The sequence below is a fragment of the Cryptomeria japonica genome, chromosome 10, assembly GCF_030272615.1.
Source record: "Cryptomeria japonica chromosome 10, Sugi_1.0, whole genome shotgun sequence".
Lineage (NCBI taxonomy): Eukaryota > Viridiplantae > Streptophyta > Pinopsida > Cupressales > Cupressaceae > Cryptomeria > Cryptomeria japonica.
The window spans coordinates 10,737,810-10,757,057 of NC_081414.1; the positions used below are offsets into that span (position 1 = coordinate 10,737,810).

The following is a 19,248-nucleotide window of genomic DNA, read 5'->3' on the forward strand; positions in this document are numbered from 1 at the left end:
TTACCATCCATAAATCAAAACAATAGCTAGAAGCAATTAAATTGAAGACAACAAAAAAAATTCATCAAAATCTAATATACCATTTAAAATTTGTGAATGCAAGAAATTAACTATAAAGCTACTAGTATGCTTCCCTACCAGCTAAATTATTTTATTAAAAAACTCTTACCAAATTTATAGTTAGACAAAGATTTCAGCAACGTCATAATTCAAGCTTTGTAATCCCTTTGTAACCACTGCATGACGTGGAACTTTTCTATAAATATTAACCTACCAAATATCCTTGACAACACGAAATTAAATTAAAAATTAAAAAGTTTCATGTATTAGGCAATTGTTCTGCTCAATCGTATATTTCTGTAACTTTTAAACAAAGCTCCAAAAAATTACCAAAATTACATATATTACAAGTACGAACCAATGAATGAGTGAGTTTTAAGGACATCTACGAGACCATTAATCTATGAGACCAGGAATAGCATCAACCATTTTCAAGTTTTTTGCCTTGTCAACCCTTCTGTTATGGATCTTGATCAATAAGCCAGTGGTCTTGTGAAATTTCTTTCTGTGAAAGATTTCTTACCTAAGGAGATTGAAACTTCAGAAAGCTTAAGTCAATTTTGTCGCTGGGCTTGGCATTCCTGTTCCTCTGCAATTTAAATATTTTTGTATCCAAAGCCAGGCCTCCTCATCAACTGTTCGTATCTTACAAATTCCTTTCAGTCCACGCTCAAAAATACTGCTGTAAATACGCTACAGTAAGCAGCTCCTGCAGTTGTTCTGTTCGATGCAAAGAAAATAGCAGCCTTATTTCCCCGTTTAAAATTGTATTAAGCTCTTCAGAGACCTCCCGTGCTTGATACGGCTGAAAATGAAATCGGAATAACAAGCATTTAAAGAAAGATGTAAAGTTGCTAGGAAAATCAAATTAGATTTAACATTTAAAATGATATCTGAACAATATTTATGACTGGATACTGCAATCTGACATTTCCGGGGAATAATTGAAAGGAAAATCAGCGACGAAGAAAAATTGGCGAACCAGAAAGAAAAACCGGCTGAGACTAATATGTCGGCTGTTTTTCGCGCTAAAAGCTCACACAAAAAATTCTTATCGGCTTAATTAATTACTAAAACTGGGTCCCACCTGAACTACACTTCCAGCACATCTTTGTTACCCTGATCCTCTGTAAAATAAACACAGGCCAACGATCAGATCCGTGCCTGCTTTGCAATTCGATTGTAAATTATACAGAGCAGCAATCATATTCGTTTCTGCGCAAGTTGATTCAAGTTGAACATAGAGGAAGATTTACCTATAATATATAGAAGAGGGCAATTTGTTGTGGTATTAAGTATATACGAGCTAGTTTAGAAGACACAAAAATAATGATATAAGTAGAAAACTCTGCAACGGATTTATTCAGTTTGGCAGCATGAGACAAATTTTCAGGCCAATTGTGGAACTGTTCTCACACTAACTAGTCTTCTGCTAATTAGTATAATATCATAAAGACTTACCTGCACAAATATACAGCTAACTAAAAATGAAGTCAAAAATATAAGTGCAAGACGAAGGTAAGCTCAGCCAAAACCACCGCTGTAGATTGTCTGCCTCGAGAATTACATCAGACCCACTAGTGCAAGACCGCCCCTGTAGATAATATATAAAGAAATCTCTACAGAAAATCGTCACTCTCCCAAACTGCAGTGATTATCTGCCTCGAGAATTACATCAGACCCACTAGTGCAAGAAAACGGACTGCAATTGTCTATTGTACAGTGAGATATATAGCTTCAGAACATTAAGATTACCACACATCTCTTGCATGAGACAAAATTTTTTGCTGCAGCTCTTTTGCCAACTCCATAGTATCAGATTGATTGGTATCAGGCATCTGAACTCCCCCACTTCTAGAATAGATGAAGCTTCTATTAGCTATTCTCTGAACCACACTTAGACTCAATCTCAATGCCAATTTACCATTAGTAAGCATTCGCAAGACAGAAGCTTCATAAGTAGGGTTACAAGCAAGACTATGCAGTAAAACCAATGCCTCTCGGACCAAAGTAGCTCTGTATACACCCATTAAAACATAACATATGAATAATAAATATAAAATAAAAATATTTATACCAGGCAAAATTAAGTTCCAGAAACTATCTTAACTCAAAGAAAGTTTCAAAGATATGCATATACCTTTCTTTGTGAATTTCTTCTACAGCGTCATCTACCTTAGCCACATCCTTTTCTTCTTCATCAATCTCAGAATTAAGCAAGGCAACAAGCAGCAACAAAATATTTGTTCTTTGTTGCTGTGCATCGTTTGAACTTTGTAAACCACGGTGCTCAACATGCACATTTTTTTTTTTAACAGAATCTGAATTATGAATTCTAGTATTTTCTGTCTGTAGACTATCACTCCTTCCTGAATCAAGACAGCTTTTCTGTTCTGGTAGATTATTGCTACCAGAGTGCGTAAAATTCAGCAAACATGCTATCCCCATGTTTCCAGATGCAGCAATAAATGCAAGCACATGTAATGCACGCCTACGAAGGGTATATACCTGCAGGTTCAAGTTAATATTGATGTGCAATTCAAAAGAACTGTAATGTGATTCAGTAAGCTCAATTTTAGTACCTGCATATCAAAGCCTGTTCGAGATATACACTCAACCAAACCCTGCAGAACCATCTCATTTGTGCCTTCCGTGCATGAAACATCTAGGTTGCTACTATCGTTGTCAATGTGCATTTCAATATCTTCCTTGCAACAACAGAACAGCTTGAAAAGCCTCGGACCTAAAATTGCAAGGGAGAAAAAAATTACATTCTTATCAATCTCCATGTAAAACTATGCATTTAATATGCCAACTGTGAAAGATAGAAACAAGGCTATTAGCTTGTACTCTTATCAATCCAACTTTATTTACAGAAGTAAAATGTAGAGAAAATGCAGACCTACAATTTAAGAGTAGAAACAAAAGTTGAACTGCCTGCAGCTGTACATCTACGCCAACTTTCTTTCTTAAAAATTCAGATAAGCTTCTGTAAAATAATATTTGACCATATCTGGTCATTAAAAAAAAGAACTTCAGATGGTTTCCTTAAAATAATCCAAAACATGCAGGATGGTGAAAATATACTTAGTTAAATTCAATACATGTGTGGATAACCTGAACTTACTGCTCTCGCTCCGAATCTGGATGACTCTTCATCACAATTAAATTCATTGTGGAAATGGCTTGCAGTTTTACACCTATGCTTGCACTGTCCAGCGCTACCTGACAGATCTTCTTAAATAATGCCACCCAATTTACAAAATGAGGGCTGCAGGCCTCACGAGCTGTTGTAAGCATTTGTTTGTCGGAAATTGCCTCATTCACTGGGGGCATATTTCTATCCAATCCAGTATTGTTAGCTGCTTTCCAATCTATTTTACCAAGACTTCTATTACAGAAAAATATTCTTGAGGAAAACGTTTGTGGAAACATGCAATCATCTACATTGATATTGCCATCACTTGCTAACTTATTTAAATCCTGTGATTGCAGACTTTCATTGCTTCGTTTGTGATGGGAGTTCAGAAGTCCAGAAATGCCTTTGTATGCATATCCTTGAAAATTACCCCTACGAGAAAGACAATTAATCACATGTTATTAATAAAAAAATTTAGAGGTCCATGCAGAGGGGCCAAAGACAAAATTTTAAAACAGTACTCTTCGAAGAAAATTGAAGTATGCTTAATGCTATAGCTACTGCTCAAATCTGATAGGCAATGCAGTCAGGTCCAAACAAAAATGGTTTTGTAAAGTTAAGCTAATCTATTGATGTTATATAGCATTACAAAAACAACCGACTTTTGTTACAACAAAATCATAAGGTTACCAAGGAAAGTAGTCATGTCAACATTAAAGTGTTGTTCTAAATTCTAATATACACTATTGAAAGAAAGATCCAAATCTGTGTCACCCAACCTATCATCTATCGACCAATTGCTTAGATCATTTGACTGATTTCAAAATTCATTGACAAATATTGATTCTACTCAGTCTGCTGCTCCTGCCTCGTTTCCAACACCTGGAGATAGCTCCTTATTCAATGTTTATCCTACTTTTTGTACTCTTCGGCTTAAAATTTTCCTGTATTCTCACCCTGCTGGGGTTTTTATTCTTCTGCTCCTTCAAGGAGCAGTGCTACTATTTTACATTTTACTTGTATATTTCTGCTGTTATAAATACTAATTACAGGTGGTGCCACCTTTTATCATATATTGAAGGCCATTTGTTATCTCATAAACTGAGCATTTACGCCAATGATCCAACATTGATTATTAGAAAATAAAATAAAATATGAATATAAAGGAAGAGAAAAGAAGAAAATGAGTTGCTTGGTGTATAGGCATATGTAATATCCCCTTCTTGCACCCAGTAAATTTGGACTTCCGTTAGCCTATTCTTGGGTTCCTGTAGACTAAGTGGAGTCGGTTAAGGGACTCGGTGTCCTGTGGAGAGCTCGAGCCAATGGTTTCAATGTGTTCCAGCAGGTTTTCTATTTTTACCATATGCTATTTTTAGTAAGTGCTCTTTTGGGCACCTGGTCTCCGCTTCAGTTTCCTCTCAGCTTCAAAGTGATTGTTTTCGATTTCAGGCCTTGGTGAGTTTTCTAAAGTTAGAGGAACAATATTTCATGATTTCACTCAATTGTTTCTAAAAACGTAACTGTATAACTTAAGTGACATAAAATATTCATAAAGTGTCCCCAAAAGCTACACGTAGGGAAGGGGAACAGAACTTCAAGTTTTAAAAGTTTATTTTTTGGCTCCAAAAAGGTACGCCAAGGAGAGATGAATATTAAAATGTTTTAAGAGATAAAAGTGAGGGAAAATAACTCAAATTCAAATTGGTTGCCCCAATTCTTCCCTCCACTCTATAAATATGAGTTTTGGCTCTCATTTTAAGCATTCTGAATTGACAACTTAAGAAGATGCTGCTGGAATGAACTCGGAGAGTTCTCTTGTTGCTGGTTGAGGACGAAAACCCTCTACAGCGGTGCTGATTTTGGTAGTGAAATATCCACCCTAGCTGGTTGAAGTGCACAGATTTAGTTGTCAGTGATTTTGGCTTGCAATTGATGATATGGGTTTGAAAATAATTAAGTTTTTTGAAGTATTTTGATTTGGGTATCTAGTTTTTGGTGTGGTGTGTTCATTTGGAGAGTGTTGTTCACCTAATGGATCATCATCACCTAATTGAAATGGTAAAGATAATTGTAGAGCCCAAAACATTTTTTCTTCTTCCTTATGAGAGTGCTGTGCATCCTCACTGCTGGCTGCTGCTCCTGCCTTTGCTCTGGTCTCGCTCCTGCTCCTGCTCATCATTCAGCAAACAATCAGAGAACCTCATCATTTAGCAAACAATCAGAGAACAAACATTTTTTCTTCTTCCTTATGAGATGGATCATCATCACCTAATTGAAAAATTTTGGTGTGGTGTGTTCATTTGGAGAGTGCTGGAAGAAGAAAAAATGTTTTGGGCTCTACAATATCTTCACCATATCACAAACAAAATCCAAGGAGACTAAAGTAAATTACAGACCAAGCAAGGGCAGAGGAAGACTGAAACAGAAAGACTTTGAATCAGTGTTCCACGGGCGTTGGGGACGGGGGGACGGGGGGGACGCGTTTCCGGGACGGGGGGACCAAGGGCCTAAATTTGGGGACGGCGGGGGGACGGCGGGGGGGTGGCGGGGTGGTGGTGCTCATATACTTGTACATATACATATAGTACTTGAAAAACTAGTTTTGAAAAGATGTATGACAGTTTTACAGTGTAAGAATTACATTTGAAACGAGACTATAGGAAATTTGAAATACTAAATCTAAATACCAAGATTTCTAAGTTGTGTTGTTATATGGAGCCTAATCAAACTCAGAGGTTAGATTTTCCCTACTTCTATCGGCACGGTTTCCCCCTATATTTTTCAACGGGGGTTTGGGGGCAGCGCCCCCAAGTTGGGGTCAAGGGGCATCGCCCCTTGCAGGGTCAAGGGGCAGCGCCCCTTCGCGATACAGGGCAGGGTCGAGGGGCAGCGCCCCGCGAGGCCAAAAATACTTTTATTATTTTCTAAAGGCGTCGGGTGTTATTTTTCTATTGGCCCACGTCCAATTAGAGTTACCCCTTAACCCTCAAAAAACTTAAAAACTCACTTTTTTTTTAAATTTTAATTTTAAACATTGCATATAAGTGGGGGCGACAGGAGACGTCTGGGCGTCTCCCCGTCCTTGGAGAGACGTCTGCACGTCTCTTGAAGGACAGGGAGATGCCCAAACGTCTCCCAAGGAGACGTGGAGGCGTCTCCATGTCTCTTTGGGAGACGCCCAAACGTCTCCCAAGGAGACGTCTCCACGTCTCCACGTCTCCCTGGGAGACGCAGGGACGCGGGGACGTCTCCGCGTCCCGGCGGCGTTTGGGTGGCGGTGGCGGGACGGCGGGGGACGTCGCATCCTCGTCCCCCCGTCCCCGAGACGTTTCTGACGGGGGGACGCACCCAAAAAGGGGGGGGACGCGTCCCCGTGGTTCACTGCTTTGAATGGAGGCTTGTCATGTCCCATTTCCAAGTGTAAGTCATTGAAAGACCCTTAGCCTGTTGTTTTTATTTCCTATAAGTTATTGGGGTGATGCAAAGAGAATAATTTAAAAATTTAACTTAAATTCTCCCAAAAAGTTAACTTATGTTATATTCATAAAAGACAACTTATGTTTTATTACTAAAGTATTATAAATTGTTGCTTAGAATGAGGTCCAAAAGTAATGTTAATAAAAAGACTTTCTAGACACTTTTCAAAAGTTAAGTTTCTGCGGGAAAAGAAGAAAAAAATAATATTATTATTATAATTCCCTCAAATGCCTATATAAAGAGGAGTTGAGCATTGAGGAGGGATTCCAATTTCATATTATCAAACCCATTTCTCTTGAGATTGAAGGTATGTTTTCCTTTCTACCTAAGGACGAAAACCCTCTGATTGTATAAGTAATTCCATCCAATGATTACCAATGTACTGATGGCTTGCAATTATTCTCCAGTTTCAGCTTAGTGTTTGTAGTTGTTAGTGTGTTTATGAATTTTCAAACTTGTTATTAGATTTGCGATGGGTTTGGAACAATTTCAATTTATCCTTCTCATATTGTCAGTTGACTAAATCAGCCCCTTTTCCAACAATATAGAGTTGCACCTTCCATATTATATTTTTCATTTTTATACTACATCTTTTGTAAGATATTGTCATACCCTATCACCTATTCGCAGCTTTAATATCTTCAAAAGAAAGGCTGCTGCTTATGTTGGTATTTTGGTATGGTTTTGTCATTGATGTCAACACCTGCTAAATACACCTACTTTGGAGATTCAGCAACATTCACCGGCAAACAGTTACCGGTATATGGTTAACCGGCAGGATATAATGTTCACCGGTACTTGCATTGACATGGAAGACACTTGGTAATGTCGAAGACATCATGTGGACACTTTACTTTGAAGTAATAATCATTGGTATACTCTCATTTGCATATTTGTTTTTACTGGCAAATAGGTCCGGGTTATCTAGGGTTACACTGGCAGGTTTATCTTTTCCAGATCAGCATGGCACGCTATGGAGATGATTTATTATTGTTATAAATGCATTAAGCCGACATGTTCAATCGGTTATTGCATCGGATATTGTATTGTTTGTAAAATGTTTTTATTGTAATATCTTGTAGAGCCGACCTACTAAAATTGGTCTTAGGGTATGGTATAAATGTAAGATCTTATTTGTAAGATCAAGTGTGGAATGCGAAAAAGATTTAAGGAAGGGTATATGCGAGATCAAGCAGGGATATACACGAAGACATCATTTGAAGGTGAAGTTAGGTTTTTGTAGAAGCATATCAGCATTACACTGGTACTGAACCCAGCATATGAAGATGCTATTTTGTGCAGTACATTCTCATTGGATTTAACCATCCAACTGTAGTCAGTGTGACTCCCATTTGTGATTGAGCAGTGAGCTCTAGGCTGTTGGCCTTTCTGCATGTGCAGACCCCTCTTTGTACACTTACTATCTGCAGTAGTATCATCTGATTGTGGGTAAGGTTTCCCACCGTGGTTTTTCCCCTTACAGGGTTTCCACATACAAATATTGGTGTCATGTGTTGTGGATGACTTTATGTTTATGTTTCATGCATTAATTCTTACCGGTATAGCTTAACACTATTTACCGGCATACTTAACTGTCTTACCGGTATTAAGCATTAAGTTGGTTAATAAGATTTTGGTTTGAATTTATTAGACAACTGATTCACCCCCCCCCCCCTCTCAGTTGTCTCCGGGACCTACAACTTAATTCTTTATTGGCTGCAATTATATGAAAGGAAATAGGCTGCTGTACCAATAACGATTGGTGTGATTTATTTTGTGAGGTCACATTGATATATTTTGAATGTTTCAAAAATGCTGTCATAGAATGCTAAGTTTATAGAATAAAAAAGCTGCTAATTAATTTAAGTATTGTAAGTCTCAACAGCTATGCTGTCATCACATTTGTGAATTAATTTTATTCTTGGTACTTTAATGTTAATTTATGCAATTCACCGTCAAAATTTAATATTAAGTTTGTAATTTGTTTTGGAAGGTTTTCTACCATAATTAAAATCATAGTTGGACTACTCGCCGAAAACTCAGCGAGTAGTTAAAAACTCAAAAGAAATGACAACACAAAAGAAACAAGTTGAGTCTAGATATATTTAAACGCAAAGTGGGTACAAAATCGCATCCTCGCGAGGAATGCTAATCGCTGGAAGCAAAATAGTAAATAGTTTTTGTAGAACTTAAAGTAAATAAATCAATACAATTACAAAAACTCACGAGTATTTCTTCAAGGCGAGTATTCTCGCCGACTTTTTCACAAAAACTCAGCAAGTTTCTATAAAAAACTCGGCTGCATTAAAAAAAGAGGCCCAAACATGTTAAAAAATTATCTATTTTTTTTTCAAGACAGTCTCATTCTCTTCATCAGAATATATACATGAAATATAACATTTAAGTATAACATATTGAAATGTGACTTATACTTTAAGTTATATTTCATGTATATATTGTCAGGATGTTTGAGAGTGGTTTCAGATCTCTAGGAGTTATAATGCAAATTCTAGGTTTTATAAGATTTTTTAAATTTTCAGACTTAGTCAAATTTTAGTAATCAATATGCTCCTATCAACATTCTCTCGCTCTCTCTATCTCACTCACTTTATCTACCCCGAATTTTAGACCTATCTATCTCCCTATCACTCTTTCTCTATCCCCCTCTCTACCACTCTCCATCTCACTCTCCTCTCCCCCAAGATCTAGACCTATCTCTCTACCCCTCTCTTTCTCACCCTCAGACCCCCGTGAGGGGTGCTACCCTCAACCTAATTTTATTTTGCAGATGCTTGGTGGCAAAGTTGGAGTGGAAATACCCCAAACCTCAAAATATTTGCCCTCAGAATCTTATGTCAACCTTGTAGTTCATCTAGTTGTGAACGCAATTGGAGCTTGTTTGAGGCCATCCACACGAAGAAGAGGAGCAAGTTAGCTCAAAAACGCCTCAATGACCTTGTCTTTGTGCAATATAATCTTCGGTTGTGCATAAGGAAGGTAGAGGAAGCAACAACTGGTCCAATTGATTTCGATGATATAGATCCTTACAATGATTGGACATCGCAGGAGCAACCTCCATTGTTTACAAAGGAGGACATCAATGATTTGGAGAGGCACGATACGGAGGAGGAGGGGGGTGGATTTGGTTTCACACTTTGTAATGGACACCCTAGAATGCCCAAAAACTAAACCAGCCGCTAATAGGAATTTGGTCAAACAGTTTGCAGCCAACTCCTTATTTCACCGTTTAATGTTTAAACCCCTTATGGCTTCGGAAATGAAATGCTTGTTTGTTTTTATGTCTTTGCATAGATTTGAAATCACATAACATGAACAAGAAGGAAACTACAATAATATGCAAACTGAAGATTGAACTACTGCTGATAAGATGTTATTTTCAGAATCAATAAAATCAAATACATGGCAGATTATCAACTCACTAATTATTCCAGCATTATTGACATAATACTCTAACAATCATTTTCAATCTTGCTGCTACAGTGACATGAATAGTTCCCACGTGAATAGTAACCGCGTGAATAGTATTGCAGCAATATTAATTTGTCTTCAATAGGTCCAATATCTTCATAAAACCATCTCCTCAAAATGGCATAAGCATCGGACAAGTAGGGAAGAAGATATGAACAAACATTAAATCTGCCTGTAGCTGGAAATGCACCCAATCTGCCTGATAATGAAGCTAATAGCAATGGATTCCAAAGGCCCATGAATAGTTCCCACGTGAATAGTAACCGCGTGAATAGTATTGCAGCAATATTAATTTGTCTTCAATAGGTCCAATATCTTCATAAAACCATCTCCTCAAAATGGCATAAGCATCGGACAAGTAGGGAAGAAGATATGAACAAACATTAAATCTGCCTGTAGCTGGAAATGCACCCAATCTGCCTGATAATGAAGCTAATAGCAATGGATTCCAAAGGCCAAACCCTAGGGGAATGACGTCTAGAATGTCACAAGAGAGGATAGACGTCCTCTAATGCCAAGAACGGATCTGCAACTCACACATACCAATTCTTCTCATATTCAACATGCTGAATGAAGCCACAAAAGCTTCCTTTTATTCTTTCTCCAAGGGACGACCCAACTCACTTGAGCAATGTGGGATAAAAGATGTGCAATATAAAACATATTAAAATATTCACTTATGTCTCCCTTGAGTGCCCCTTTGATTTGCACACATCCCCATAAAATAAATATTGAAGTAACACTTTAATATTTTACAATTAAATTAAATGTTACTTTAATAACACTTCAGGGATTAAAATATATTAGCAATCAGACTCCGAATAGCGCGAGTGATAGCTCGTCGGAAAGCTCTCGCCGAGGAGTATCGAATCCAATCACCAAAACTAGCCTCCGTTGTGTCTTGCTGACTTACTAAAAATAGTAAGTATGCCTGAAACTAAGTAAATCAACTCCATTTTGGCCCAAACTAGAAATGACTAGGCCAAAACACTCCAGGATCCCCTTAAACCCTTCGTTAGCCCTCGGGACCATGTAGTGATAGGCTAACGCACATACACTTGGTCAATTGCTAAAGTGGGGACATTACACACTTGATGACATTGAGGATGAGGAGGATGAGAAGTCATTGCTAGTGCCAGGTGTAGCTAGAGGCAGAGCTACATCTAGGATGGAGGATGAGCCACAGCCTGAGCTAGTCGTAGTGAGCGAGGAGGCATAATCACGCCCACATCAAACTTCTAGGACTAGACCCTCTAGTTCTACCTCTCCCCTAGTTTTTACTAGAGTTGGGAAGAGGAAGATGTAATTGTATTGATTTATTTACTTTTAGTTCTACAAAAACTATTTACCATTTTGCTTCTAGCCATCAGCATTCCTCATGAGGATGTGATTTTGTACCCACTTTGCGTTTAAATATATCTAGACTCAACTTGTTTCTTTTGTGTTCTCATTTATTGACTCATGTGATGCATCTTCTCATTGAACTTTGCAAAAAATGCATTTCTAATTAAATTTAAGCAATTTTTTAAGTTCACGAGTTTTTTGCCAAGTATTGGCCGAGTTTTTCTTGAGTTTTTTTTTGGGCCTTGGTGAGTTTTTGGTTTTAGCGAGTAGTTCAACTATGATTAAGATCATTTTGTTTTCAGTTTATAATTAATTTGGAAGCCTTGCAATTAGAATAAGCATATCATTACTTCCATATTTTGTAAAAGCTTGCAATATTAAGTTGTGTGGCTAGCCACCAACTAATATTTTATGATGATATCACTTTAACCCTTTCACCATATGCTCTCACCTTGCCCACATCAAGATCTTGGTGATCAAAAGATGTTAACATTTCATGCTTGTTCATTGTGAAAGTGAAAAACAATCCGAAAAAATTTAGTTCAGGACATAAAAAAGGCATCAGAGCTAATGATCTTGCCATTCACAAACTAACAATTGATGTGAAGTACACCGCATGAGTGATAAAGAATGCAAGTACTATCAAAAAGAGAAAAAGACTCAGTCACCATAACATGAATGTGAGCACCGGGGTCTAGAAATAGATGAGTTTATGACAGAAGGAAGAGATAGGAAAGTCATGGAAGACGAAGAGAAAAAAGATGAACGGTTTAATGCCCTTATCCAAAAGCAACAACAAATTACAGATATGATGGCTAATAATACCAACAGCGATAGAATTTCTGTTGGTTATACTACTAGACCTTCACTACTAGACCTTCCAGCCTACTTTTCTATGAAGAGAAGAAGCACTAGAAGTGGAAGTGCAAAATCTAGTGCTAGATCATATTATTGTTTCTTATGCTAAGTATAGGGTTCTTCTTGCAAAGATGCAAGAAAAAATGTCTCTTACAAATTTCCTTAATTTGAAGAAGGCAAGGAATAGAACCTAGACCTGAACCCAAACCCCAAACAAATCAACACAATAGAGATTTGCAGCATTCATTGGGGAAGTTGACCCTTTCAAATTTTGATGGGTCAAACAAATGTACAACTCATGCATGGATTCTGAAGTTAGACACTTACCTATCACTCAAAACCATGTATGAGAAAGAAGCCATCAAGTTTGCCACTCTTCACCTCAAAGGTATTGCTCGTGAGCAGTGTTACTGTGGATTGGTCACCCAAGGTCATAGTCTCATCAATACCTATGATGAATTCAACAGAAAATTGATCAAGCAATTCGACAAAAGACCCTTAAATTCATTTCAAGGAGTTGGCCCAACTTAGATAATACAATATTGTGGACAGCTATGTGATTGAATTTTAGAAGCTGTTCATAGTGGTTCTTGATGTCTCTAAAAGGAGGCTAACCATGTTGTCCAGAGAAGGTCTACCTGATCCCATCAAGGGTTTGGTGAAGATTTTTGATCTACCATCATTGCAAGAGGCAATTAAAAGGTCTTTGGCATTTGAGGTTTCAATTTCTCTGAGTAAATTCCAAACAAACTTTTCCACCAAAGAGCATTCAAGAAAAGAGGAATAAGGCAAGAATGAGTTGAGAGAGAAAAAGTTGTATTTCTATTGCAAGGAACCATGGTCACTAGTGCATAGGTGCTTTCATCATGGCCAAGGGCGTTAGATTGAAGTAGTTTCAAATGAAGAATTTGGTGTTGAGGTATCTAAGCCAAAAAAAGAAGAAGATAAATCTAAACCTAAGATACAAGATGAAGAAATAGTTTCATGAGGTAAAAATTTGCTAATTTATCTATTACTCCTAAATATAACCCCTTTAGAGTTAGAGAGGCTCTTCATAGGTAGAGGGTTACAATATTAGTTGCCAATGAGATAACCGACAACTTCATTGATGAAGGTTTGGTGATCAAGAGAGGTTTTGAGAAAAAAGACTTTGAAGGGCTTGATGTGATAGTTCTTGATGGATTCACCATGCCATGCACAAAGAAAATTTCTCAACTAAGCATCATTCTCTTCTATGTTATGGGAGTTCAATGGCTGCATTCCCTTGGAGAGTTCACATAGAATTACTAAACCATGGACTTGAAACTTTGTTCAAATGGGAGGAATGTAGTGCTCCGAGAATTGGCAAATGGAAAACCTAGAATTGTTGTGGAGAGAAATTTTCGCCATTGTAAGGTTGCTTGGGCAGCCAATATTTAGTAAATACCACAACTACTTCAAATGACAAGAAGTTTTTTTCATGTTGATATCTAGTTTCTTCTATATGAGTATAAAAAAGTTTTCAATGACTTACCTTGAGGAAGGCCACCTAATAGAGGTTTTGAGCATGTCATAGAGTTGGAAGGAGCCAAACCCATTATTACTACTCCTCATTGCAATCCTAGAATGCATAAGAAAGAAACCAAAAAAGCCATTAAGGAGCTTTCTAAAATGAGTCACATCAAACATAGTTCAAGCCGCTTTGCTTCATCTATAGTCTTGGTTAAGAAGAAAGATGTGACCATGCAAATGGGCACAGACTATAGATCCTTGAACAAAAAGACCATCATAAATAGATACTTGATTCAAGATTGGTGAGCTAATTGATGCAATCTATTTTTCAAAAATAGACCTCAAGCCAAGATATCATTAGATTAGGGTTCGAGATGAGGACATTCAAGAGACAACTTTCAATATCACTTTGGACACTATGAGTTTTTTGATCATGCGATTTGGCTTGACTAATGTCCTAGCTACCTTTCAATATTACATAAACCAAATGTTCATTAAACAAGAGAGGAATTTTTTTTGGGTTTTCTTCAATGATATCCTCATCTTGCTAGACTTGGAGGAACATTTTTGATATTTGGATGAATTTTTGGGCATTATTTTCTAAGGAGCACAAGTGTGAATTTGGAATGATTGAGATTTTATATCTAGGTCATCTTATCAATTCTCAAAGAGTTCAAGTTAATCAAGAGAAGCTAGGAGCTATCTTGGTTTGGCCTCTCCCAAAGATTTTGACACGTTGGAGAGGATCCTTTGGTCTCTACAACAACTACAAAAGATTTCTTAAGGGATTTTAACAACTGGAAACACCCTAAATGACTTGACTAAGAAGGGAGTTTTCACATGGACCAACAGAGCACAACAAGCTTTGAGAAACTCAAAGATGTAATGAGTTCATATCTTGTGTTCATTGTTCTTGAATTCTCTCTCCCATTTGTGTTAGAATGTGATGCATCCAAAGAAGGAATTGCAACAATATTGATGCAAAACAAGCATCCAATAACATTTGAGAGCCACAAACACGAAGGAGAAAGAAGATTTTCAATCTATGACAAAGAGATGTTGGCCACCATGCATGCACTAGCCAAGTTCAAGAAGTATCTAGTGGGTGGCAAAATTGTGGCAAAAATGGACCACAACAACTTAAAATGCTTTCTCAACCAAAAGGATTAGAGTAGAAGACAACAGAAATGGGCCAGCAAACTGCAGCCCTATGACTTTGAGATAAAATATGTTAAAAGATAGAATTTACCTGTCTAAGTAAAAAATGGACGAGAAATTTTCTAGGGCAATGCATGATACACCATTGCTAGGTCACCCCAAATAATTCAAGACATATAATAGATCAAGGAAAAGATTTCATGGAAGGGACTTAAGGATGATGCCCTTACACATATCAAAGAATGCCAACCTTGTCAACAAAACAAGATAGAGAAAAAACTTCCAATTGGCCTATTGTAGCCCTTACCGATACCAAATAGAAAATGGGAGAGTATTTCTATGGATTTTGTCACTAGTTTTCCATGAGCTCAAGGTATGGATTGTAACTTTCTTTTAGTAGTTCAACTCACTAAATATGTTCAAAAGCATGACTCAATTCAAAGCTTTACATGGATATGATGTTTTATCCTATATGGATTTGATATTCATGGGCAGGACAGCAAAATGTCAAGGGCAAGAGACTTGGTTCAACAAAGAAAGGAAACTTTAAAGCACTTAAGGAGAATGTAATGTCCCCTTCCGCTTAGCACTCCACCATGATTGATTTTGCTAGACTTTTTGGTTCCCGGAGTCTAGAGCAAAAATAAAGCGATAAGGGGATAAAAGTTATTAATTAAATGTGAAATGAGGCCTAAAGTACAAATTATAACCCTTTCATATTTAATTAAAAAGAGGGCCACTCAATATTGTTTTGGAGGCGCCTAGGCCACTTGGGCGATTTATTTAATATAAGCCTAAGTTAATACTTTAATAATCAAACGAGGCGTCTTATCCATTGGGAGTAATTTAATTATTTTGGAGGCTTAATATAAGCCTAAGTTGAAACATCAATACTTTGGTGGGTGGCTAAGTGAGAAAATAATATTTTTATGGTTGAAGGTCAATAGATGGAAAAGGCAAAAATATAAAGAGAAATCATGGACTTGGGTAGGCATTCAATTGACCATTCATTATTCTCTTCTCTGAGCATCGACTCTTTATTTTCCCTCCAATCTACAACGGAACCCCTAGAATGTTTGATGGTTTGGACAAAACCCTGGATCATCCATATCGTAGCAGCTTGAATCTGCCAAGGGAAGAAGGGCTATAAACATTGAGCTGCGTGTTTTTTCAAGTGTTCAGTGCTGAAATTATTCACCTAGGGTAAAGACATCTCCTTACCCCAAGCGACCTGCATTAGCAAACTCCAGTATTCAGATTTGGCATGATTCTAGGAAGTACTGGAGCTTACCTCACATCGTTGAATATCTACAAGCAGCCATACACAGCAGAGACAATAGCTATATTATGTGTGTGGCCTGCATATTACATTGAGGCAATACAAGGATCTGAAATTGTTGGACAAGTGGGCGGCTGGAGCTCTATAATAATCCTTGGACAGCACCATCCACACAAGGCGCCATCCCATTTATGTCTAGAGATTCTGTGAAGAAACTAGACGCAGTATGTAAATTGAATATCCTGTGTAATTTTGAATTTCTTCAGCAAATAAAAAATATCAAGTTCTTCATTATAAACTAGACTATTTCCTTGTTCACCTGGGAAATATTATTTTATTTCTTTCAATACCAAAGATCTTTCATTGCATGCACAAGTACCTTCATGTTATGAATTAAAAAACAAGCATACATTCCAATCAAAACCAAAACTTCATCAAAAATCAAAGGAAAGGTTATTTCAGTGGTATCAGAGCCACAATTCCTGCCAGCCTATGAGGTCACCAGGTGTAAGACAAACTAAAACATTGCATGTGGATCAGATGGCATTTCTCAGTGGGAATTAGATGCATGTAATTTAGAATTGATTCTATGAACACTCGTGAGCTTGTTCCACACAGATATTATACCGAGCGCAGAGCTAAACAGCAGGCAGAAGCATCAGGAGAACGGAACCCTTGTTTCAATCGAGCAATATGGCAGAACAACGAGACGAGGGTGGAAATGGTCAACCCAATATACAAGAGGTACTGGCTCAAATGGCTCAACAACAGCAGCAGATGATGCAAACCTTTATGCAGTCACAGCAGCAACTTTTGAATGCAATTGGTAATCTGAGGATCCAACAACCTTAGGCATAGAGTCAAAATGGTGAAGGTAGCTAGATAGGTCATAAAAATCATGCTGTAGCAGCCTCTAATGCTGTTAGGACAGCAAATACAAGGTCTGATCGGCCACTTCGTCCTACCTTTTTGCCAAGAAGAAATGAAGAGGAAGAAGGTCCTGAGGAAGAGATTGAAGAGACATGTGTCATGGATGATGTCATGGTTGCCTATGATGATTATATGGCACTCCCAGATCAAGTTAGGGGTTTAATTAATCTGAATCATTTTATGAATCAGCAGAAAGATAAGGCCAAATTCAGATTGGAAAGGCGAGACAGAGGGCCTAGAAGGCAAACTAGAGCCCAAGGAATACAAAGAAGCATTGAATAAGGTTCCTTTACCGACTTTCGATGGAAGCGGTAAGACAAGTGCCAAATCATGGGTGCATAAATTAGATACATATTATCACTTAAACCCATGAAGGAGGATAAGCCTATACAGTCTGCCACAATGCATCTGGAGGGAGTAGCATATGACCGGTGGCACCACGAGTTAATGTCACAAGATCATGCCATGATACATTCCTATGAGGAATTTGTAAACAAGATGATTGCTCGTTTTGATAGGAAAGACATAGAGGTCTACCACAGAGACTTGGCTCAACTCAAGCAGGTTGGACATGTGGAGTCATACATCAATGAGTTCCAGAAGATTGCAGTGATGGTTCTTGGTATGTCAGAAAAGAGGGTCACTAGGCTGTTTGTGGAAGGATTGAGTGACAGGTTAAGGGGATTGGTCAAGGGACATAAGCCTATACTTTGCATGATGCCATTGAGTTAGCTCTTGACCTTGAGATTGCACCTTCTTTTCAGCCACAGAAGAAAAGTTTCAGCCCATGGAAACCAAATACAAAAGGCTTTAATCAGCAAAAGAACACCACCAAAAGTTGATCAAGAGTTTAGGAATGAACTAAGGAGGAAGAAGTTACGCTTCAATTGTATAGAACCATTGGAGCTTGGACATCATTGCCTTGGGAAAGGCAAAGTTCATTTCATTGAGGTCATGTCTGATGATGAATAGCAAGAAAAGCAAGAGGCTAGTGTTGGAGATGATAGTGATCATAAGGATGAGCAACTGCAGGTAGAATTGGAGGACACTACAACCAAAGAAATTCCACGCAGTACTATTGCCACATTATCTAGAGTTTCCAGAAGTCGCCCTTTCTGGTTGAGAGGTGTACTTAAGGGGCAACAAATGGTTTGCCTAGTGGATAGTGGGGCCACACATAATTTTATTGAAGGACTAGTCGTGAAGTGTGGACTACAGGTTGAGGACTTCCCAGGATTCAATATTATTGTTGTTGATGGATTTACATTGAGTTGCACCAGGGTGATTCCCCAGCTAAGCATTTAGATTGGAGATTATAGCTTAACGGATGACTTTTATGTGCTTGGGCTTAGCAATATAGATGTCGTCTTGGGGCTCCAGTGGTTAGAGTCACTCGGGCAGTACGTATAAGATTTTCGCCAGATGCAGCTTGAATTCATGGTTGACGGCAAGAAGACTGTGCTTAAAGCTATGTCAGATGGTGGTCCTCGAGTGGTTTCAGCAAGGAGGATGGAGGCTCTATTCAGGCACGGTGATGTGGATTGGGCAGCTCAGTGTTTTGTGTCTACTAAACCTTCCTCCAATAGTGAGCCGCAATATCAGGTTGATATCCAGACAATGTTGGATAAGCATAGTGTGGTGTTTGAGGATATTCCACCAGGAAGGCCACTTGATCATGGGTTTGAACATGTCATAGAGCTTGACGAGGGCGCTAGGCCAGTTATTACTACGCCCTATCGACACCCATGCCATTTTAAGGAAGAAATTGAGAAGACAATTAAGGAGCTACCGAGTATGGGACACATTTGACCCAGATCCAGTCCCTCTACTTCATCAGTTGTTTTGGTCAAAAAGAAGGATGGCATTATGCGCATGTGCATAGATTAAAGAGCCCTAAACAAGAAGACCATTAAGAACAGGTACCACATTCCCAAGATCGACGAGCTACTTGATGAGTTGCATGAGGCTGTGTATTTTTCTAAAACTGATCTACGTTCACGCTATCACCAGATTCAAGTCT

At 38.1% G+C, this 19,248-nt stretch overlaps 1 protein-coding gene across 9 annotated transcripts in view; it reads right to left on the reverse strand.

Moving 5' to 3' along the window:
- Window positions 1-302: 302 nt before the first annotated feature.
- Window positions 303-19,248, reverse strand: part of LOC131069374 (uncharacterized) — a 163,825-nt gene continuing 144,879 nt past the window's right edge. For 3 of the 9 annotated variants that reach the window (XM_058004755.2, XM_058004746.2, XM_058004756.2), the window contains 6 exons: window positions 3,188-3,631; window positions 2,967-3,073; window positions 2,643-2,803; window positions 2,201-2,568; window positions 979-2,076; window positions 303-865 (listed from right to left, as the gene is read on the reverse strand). In XM_058004755.2, the coding sequence (XP_057860738.2) occupies window positions 1,812-2,076; window positions 2,201-2,568; window positions 2,643-2,803; window positions 2,967-3,073; window positions 3,188-3,631 (1,345 nt within the window). In that variant the 3' untranslated portion in view covers window positions 303-865; window positions 979-1,811. The remainder of the gene's footprint in view (window positions 866-978; window positions 2,077-2,200; window positions 2,569-2,642; window positions 2,804-2,966; window positions 3,074-3,187; window positions 3,632-19,248) is intronic. The other 6 variants (XM_058004753.2, XM_058004751.2, XM_058004752.2 and 3 more) reach the window with 6 other exon arrangements.